Source organism: Papaver somniferum, chromosome 9 (assembly GCF_003573695.1).
Source record: "Papaver somniferum cultivar HN1 chromosome 9, ASM357369v1, whole genome shotgun sequence".
In the NCBI taxonomy this organism is placed as follows: Eukaryota; Viridiplantae; Streptophyta; class Magnoliopsida; order Ranunculales; family Papaveraceae; genus Papaver; species Papaver somniferum.
Window position 1 is genome coordinate 186,518,310 of NC_039366.1, and position 7,291 is coordinate 186,525,600.

At 37.7% G+C, this 7,291-nt stretch overlaps 1 protein-coding gene across 1 annotated transcript; it reads right to left on the bottom strand.

Moving 5' to 3' along the window:
* Nucleotides 1-503: 503 nt before the first annotated feature.
* Nucleotides 504-3,387, bottom strand: LOC113309925 (clathrin light chain 2-like). The gene is made up of 3 exons (XM_026558443.1): nucleotides 2,804-3,387; nucleotides 2,392-2,545; nucleotides 504-1,065 (listed from the first exon to the last, which is right to left on the bottom strand). Exons 1-3 carry the CDS (start codon nucleotides 3,211-3,213, stop codon nucleotides 670-672), a joined length of 960 nt encoding a protein of 319 aa, XP_026414228.1. The 5' UTR covers nucleotides 3,214-3,387; the 3' UTR covers nucleotides 504-669.
* Nucleotides 3,388-7,291: the final 3,904 nt, after the last annotated feature.

The following is a 7,291-nucleotide window of genomic DNA, read 5'->3' on the forward strand; positions in this document are numbered from 1 at the left end:
AATCATTTCACTAATAATTTCACTAATCATTGTCAAAATTAATCAGGAGGATAGTTTAGGTATTAATATAAATATTAAGATAAGGGATGATCTAGATTTACTTCTAAATGTCTTACTAGAAATAGAACCATGGTCTCCAAAAAAAAATCATTGTCCCCAAAAAAATCGTTCTTACTAAAGTTCGGTGCAAGTGGTTAGTGTGGTACAGCACGTGGTAAGTGGTTAGTGTGGTACAGCATGTGGTAATGTGCAAGTGGTTAGTGTGGTACAGCATGTGGTAAATGTCATACACAAAGTCCAGTTCTTATTTGGAAGTATCAAGTTTGGAGATGAAGCTATATTCTTGATGGTTTTGAGTTTGCAGCATATGCAGAAAGTCTCTAATTAATGACCTACAACTAACTGATGCTTAATAACTCCCATAATTACAGCACCAAATGGAAACTCCCGCATCGCTATCCAGCAACTAAGGAGAGATTAGTAAAGTCCCTCAAAAGACATTATACGCTTGAAGTAAAAAATATGATTATAGAAAACTCCTTATTCCCATATTCACGCTTTAGTTACTACTTCTATCAACTTCAACCAAATCATCATCAATATTACACGAAATGCCACTTTTTCCTGAAAACAAGAATAAACACTCTCCATTTCAATTTTTTCTTGCTCTTAAGCTGTAGCTGATACAGCGGCAGTAGTCACAGCTGGAGCCTTAGAGGAAGCAGTGGCCAGTCCAGTTTTCCCGTCTTTAGCAGCAACTCCAGTTTTAGCGTCTTTGGAAGCAGCTCCAGTTTTAGCATCTTTATCAGCACCTGGTGGTGGAGGCTTCATGTGTGCAGGTGTATTGTGCTTGAGCTTCGTTAAAATCTGTCGCATCCTAGCGAGGTCAGTTGGTTTACCAGGCTTTGGCCCTTGAACCACAACAATTGATGGTTTCTTGTCCTGGTCCTTCTTCCCCCTCCTCTTCTCTATAGCTGGGACTTCATTAGGGACGAGCTCAGCAATAGCCTTCCAGTAATTCTTGTCAGCCTCAGAATGGAACTTGTCTCGATTGGCCACAAAGAGCTGAGATACAACACACACAAAAAGTCCATCACATTGTCAAAACACTGACACAGCTATTTCATATAAGCCCTAACTATATTACAATTCGTCCAATTCTTATGACTCAGTCATACTGAAGGTGCAACACTTCAATTCTAACGGAAAAAAACAACAGATAACTTAATTTCTTATGACTCGGTCATACAGAAGGTGCAACACTTCAATTCTAAGGGAAAAAAACAACAGATAAGTTAATTTGATTAAGGATAAAACTAGACGCCTCAGCTTCAAACTATTCAATAGCTATTTCTGTTTACTGTGTTAGCAAACAACTGGGTTGGAATGGATAGGTAATCGGTGGGGATGTACAGACCCTAAACGCTGGGTAAAGACTTCAAACTAAATCAAAATATGTATCACAATTCGTTAACTCAGTGCAAATGACTACACGTAATTGCAAGAAATATCGATACAAGTTGCTGAGAGCTGTTAAATATTGATCTTCAATTCATTCTGAATTTATTGTACACAACTCATGTAAAAAGTTGAGCAAGCATACTATCCAGTGTTCTTTTAAAACACAAACCAAGGGACTGAATCCATACTGACCAAGCACAGGCATGACTTGAACGGACTACGCCTACCAAAATTTATTTTTAGCTCGAGACGTGTATTTTTATGACATATGGTTGGCTAATTGCATGCTACGAGTTGTGACGATTGAACACCTAGCACATAACTTCATGTAAATATGTATCACGATTTATTAACTCGGTGCAAAAGACTACACGTAATTGCAAGAAATACCAATACAATTAGCAGAGAGCTGTTAAATATTGATCTTCAATTCATTCTGACTTTGTTGTATACGACTCATGTAATAAGTTGAGCAAGCATACTATCCCGTGATCTTTTAAAACACACGCCAAGGGACTGTGAATCGGTACCAACCAGACACATGCATGACTTGAACGGACTACACCTACCAAAACTTATTTTTAGCTTGAGATGTGTATTTCTATGACATTTGATTGTCTAATTGCGTGTCACGAGTTGTAACGATTGAACACCTAGTGCTTGACTTAAAAGAAGCATAGCCAAACTCTCTTAGTTCAAGGATTGTATTTCTAAAACATTGAATTGTCTTAGAGCATGTTGAGATATCTAAGGTCCGCAGCAACTACGTCACAATCTACAGATTCTACAAAATAGCTAGCCAAGATGGCTAAACCTTCATCTTCTTGTTATGATAAATCGTCTCTCAACCAACATAGAGAATCAAATATATAGAATCAATGTTCATAATTTAATAGAATATCTTACTTAAACAACCCATAAGCCACCCACCTTCTCTTTTTCCCTGTTTAAGGATTTGTTGCTCTCCATAGCGACCTGCCTCTTTCTGTAAAACTCAATTTTGTACTCATCGGCTTCATCTATTATTTGATTCAACATTTCTTTCTCATTTTTCTCTTTCTCTGCTAACTGAATAGCATTCACCCTACAAATCAAACACAATCGAATTATACACCACACAAGATCTCAACATATTATATCTCTACGATTCCCTCGAAACAATCAATCTGAGTTCTTCAAAATAAAGCAAGATCTACCAAAAATTAACTTCAATTATACTACTCAATATTAAATTAACATCAATTTATACTACAACCTCAAAATTCACATGGGATCTTAGCTCAAAAGCACTCAAAACCATCAGATCATTAATAAAAAAACATGAAATCAAACGAAATCTAACCTTCTCCACTCACGAAGAGCGAAACCTTCATCCTGCATCTGATCAGGTGGTGGCAAAACTGGACCATCAGATTGGCCAAAAACATCATCGTCAACATCAAGATGATGTTTACCATTCAATTCAGATTCAAACGGTGAGAAACCAGAACCAGAACCATAGATCGGTGCTTGTGGAGAAGGAGTATCAGGAATCGGTTGATGATGAGATGAAAACATACCATCATCATCATTAAAGATCGGCAACGATGTATTATCATCACCACCATCTTTGAGAGAATCGTTATCAGTGAAATTTGTAGAAGCGTTGAATGAGTCAAACCGTTGAGAAGGAAGACGAGGATCATAACCTAAGTAATTATCATCATCAAATGGACGAGTTGATGAAACCGATTCATCAAATGAAGATGACATGGTGGTGATTTCTCCGATCTATTCTGCGTAGAACACTCTGTCTTGATGGCTGCGCGCACACTGCGCGCTTAATTATCTATTCCCACTGCTTCGGTGTCTAAATCGATCTCCTCTATACAAATACACAAAATGAATGTTCGAGAGCAAGTAATAAAAGTCTATTTATTTTTCCCGTTAAAAGAAGAAAATTAGTATTATTATTTTTTGTTTTGGCTTTTCACTACAAGACGGTGCCTGCCAGCCATCATTTTTGCTAAACCTGGATTGATTTTTCTGTAGTGGTGGTCCAGCTGTAAATTCTTGACGCGTACTATGCAGGGGTGACTCTATGTCTAATACCGCTATGACCAGTGATTAGGCTCTAAGTGGTACATATTGCGTAATGAGATCCTGGAACATCTTTTCTTTCGGTGCAATTTTGCCGAACGTTTACCAAAAAAAAAAAAAATTGCCGAACCAATTTGGGCTTTAGCTCCCACTCCAGTTCAATTGTGTTTTGATAATGATGTCACTTTTCTTGATATTTATAAATTTTGGATAGAAAAACCCAACAATGTTATAGAATTAGAAACCATTGTGACAAAAATCTGAAGGGAAAGATGCAATAGAGCCCTTACAAGGTAAATATAGATCGGCAAATCGGCTAGCTTTAGACGGTCAGAGACATGTTCCATTCTGACAGAATAATTCTAAGAATATAGTACAAAAATCGACAAAGAATAAACCTGCTCATAACTATAAAGAAGTTTGGAAATTTTCTGAAAAACAACAACACAAAATAAATGTGGATGCAGCATGGATTTCTCCTAATAAACCTTCTGCTTTGCTTTATTTCTTAGAAATGATGTAATGACCCGATTCTCCACCGATATTATCCCACTTAACCATTGCGGTTATCTGGCAGTGTGGGGTTGTCAACGGGAATCTCTGCGGTAATCCAACAACAACTTCTTGGGAGGTTACCCATCCCTGGATTTCTCCCTCCAACTCTGGAGCCAATTGTGTTGAAAATGCCTTGGTGTGATGTAACGTTCCTTGCCTCTTGTGAGACAAGTATCTAGCGTAACATACCATAATAGTCTCACTCGAGCACAAGCGACCCGTCCCTAGTTGTATCCCAGCCAATATCGATATTGTTCCCACTTACCCACTGCGGTTATCCAGCAGTGTAGGATTTTTAACGACACTGTTGCGGCCATCCAGCAACAGCTTCCCGAGAGGTCACTCATCTGGTGACTGCTCTCGGCTGAGCACGCTTAACTGAAAAGGTTTTCCCACAACTCAGTCAAGTGAACCCGTTAGGCCTCGGTGTTAGGAAAGAAAAAACCATTACCTATATTTTAGTCGGCGAACCACTGCCGAAATAACGGGGTATTACAATACCAACACCTTAAATTGGAGTCGTCTCCGGATCCGGAATATATTCAAGCAACCAAGATCCCTGACGTTCCCTACCCCTTGTGAGACCAGTATCTGGCACAACCCATTCAACACATTATGTCACCCTCAGAAGGTGACCCGTCGTCGGCTCTGATACCATTTGTAATGGCTTGATCCTCCACCGATATTGTCCTCACTTAACCACTACGGTTATCCAGCAGTGTGGGGTTTTCAATGGGAATCTCTGCGATAATCTAGCAACAACTTCCCTGGAGGTCACCCATTCCTGGATTACTGCAGCCCGAGCATGCTTAACTGCAGAGTTTTTGGCCAGGAAAGGTCACCCACCCAGTGACTACTCTCGGCCGAGCACGCTTAACTGATAATTTTTCCCGCAATTCAGTCAAGTGAACACATTATGCCTCGGTGTTAGGAAATGACAAACCATTACCTATATTTCAGTCGGTGAACCACTGCCGACTTATCGGAGTATTACAGGTAATGTATGTGACTTTGAACAAGGCAGAGCAAGACCTTCCAAAAAAGCAACTCCGAAAGAAGCAGAAGTAGTAGGGATGATTCAGGCAGTACAGTGAGCAAAAGAACTAAATCTCACAAATTTCAGCATCGAAAGAAACTGCATAAACCTTTTTGACTACCTTAGTAGGAAGCACTTACCCATCTCCTCACAAAATCAACCGATGATTGAAGAAATCAGACATAAAGTTATTGACCGTCTAGAAAACTTGAATTGATCCCTACCTATATTGGGATAGCTGGTAGAACCAATCCTAGCTATTATTGGGAGTTATGGTAGAATTGATCCCTACCTATATTGGGATAGATTGTAGAATCAATCCTTACTTATATTTGGAGTCATGGTAGAACCGGTCCCCAAGAGTAAACCATTTTCATCTTTCACATAATATTTTACATTTTTGTGTGAGGATGAAGAATTGGGTTTGCCAAATAGGAAAGTTCTAGATGTCGACATAATTTGAACATGCAAAAAATTCTTATCATTGATTGTTGAAAGGTATTCCTTGATACTCAAGGTCCCAAACCGAAATATTAAAGATCATTTGAATTAAGATTTTTGATTTATATGTTTTTGATTTTCCAACAATTAAAAACATATCCCTTGGAAAGCTATATTCTTTAAGTGCAAAAACTAATATTTAATATTTTCAATGAGAGATTTCGGATTTACAGGTTGGATACTAATTGGTAATATGAAAACCGAAATTAAGAGTTAATTGCATATATTGAGAATATTTTCGGTTTTGGAATTTCCTTGTTGTCCAAACAACCTTGGTCTATAAATAGTTGAGTTTTGCATTTCTAGTAAACTATCCTAAGAGTCATGCAAACTTTATTCGTGTTGTTTCTGGTGGAGCCGTCTATCCGGAGAGGAAAGTACCATAATTAGGCGAAATCTCTTACGACCATTCGTCTAAAGACTTTTGTGGGATCAATAATATCTACGAGTACCGTTGGTGGGAAACACGATAAATGCATTGTTATTTTAGTTTTCGATTATTGATTTGATTGACTAACGGTTGTTGAAACTTTGATTGCACCTAGTTTGATTATTATTGAGAGCCTTCTCTTCTGACATATGGGTCACTCAAACTAGATTAAAGTATTGACAGGATATTTAGAACTGTTTTTAGATATAAAGACAACTTGTGATAATCCATTATTAACAGACTCCGTTTTGTGCATGATCGATCATAAGTGGATTCAAGTTTGTGTTGTGCGGGTACATAAGAAGGCAATTGAAGATTTGAAGACAAGAAGATTTTTCTTATTGGTTTTCTTATCTCGTGATTTGTGCTCACATCTTGATCGGCTGGGATCCACTTAGATCTGATTTATCTTTGATATATTTAGATCATAAAGTTTTTTAGATCAGCAACTATCATTTGGTGATATTCTTCAATATCTGAGTCTGATAGTTGTGAGTCCGAATCTAAGTTATTGATTTGGATTGATCTTATCCGACAAAGGAGTTTGTTAACATAGACGGAAGATCCTTTGTCGAAACTCAACGAAATCTTTTTGATAAGATTATTGGAGTAGCTACCAAATATATTTGTTCCTTTCTTGTTTGGAAAACGATCAAAAGAAGTTGAGTGCTTAAGACTTCACATCGGTAAAGTAACTCATGATAGTGATTTATATCTTTGGATTCATGTGTGTGACCAGTAGGTAGTAGACGCGGGGATACTGAGGGAACTAATTAACTAGGGGTAGATTACTTGGTTTCAATTATATGAAGTTGACTTTGTTCTTTGTATAGCGGCTTAATTCTGAGAGTATTCAAAACTGGACTAGGTCCCGAGGTTTTTCTGCATTTGCGGTTTTCTCGTTAACAAAATCTTGTTGTGTCATTTACTTTAATTATGCATTATAATTATTTTATTATAATAAAGTAAATTGCACTTGTACGTTAATTCCTAATCACTTGAAATTGATCATATAGTCAATCGGTTCTGAACCATAACTATTGTCAAGTGAATATCTTGAGGTTGTATTTTCTCGACTTTATCTATAGACGATCACTCAAGGTATTAGACTTATAGGTTGAAATGAAAATACTTATGGTGTACTCGGGTACCCTCGTCATTTTAATTGGTATCAGAGCAGGCAAACACGAAATGATCTAACAATCTGTGTTTGGTGCGATCCAACCTAT

Coding starts and splice junctions, on each gene's coding strand:
- LOC113309925 (XM_026558443.1), bottom strand. CDS start 3,213: ATGTCATCTTCATTTGATGAATCGGTTTCATCAACTCGTCCATTTGAT. Junction 2,546..2,803: donor GCTCTTCGTGAGTGGAGAAG/GTTAGATTTCGT, acceptor TTTGATTTGTAG/GGTGAATGCTATTCAGTTAG. Junction 1,066..2,391: donor TAAACAGGGAAAAAGAGAAG/GTGGGTGGCTTA, acceptor GTTGTATCTCAG/CTCTTTGTGGCCAATCGAGA.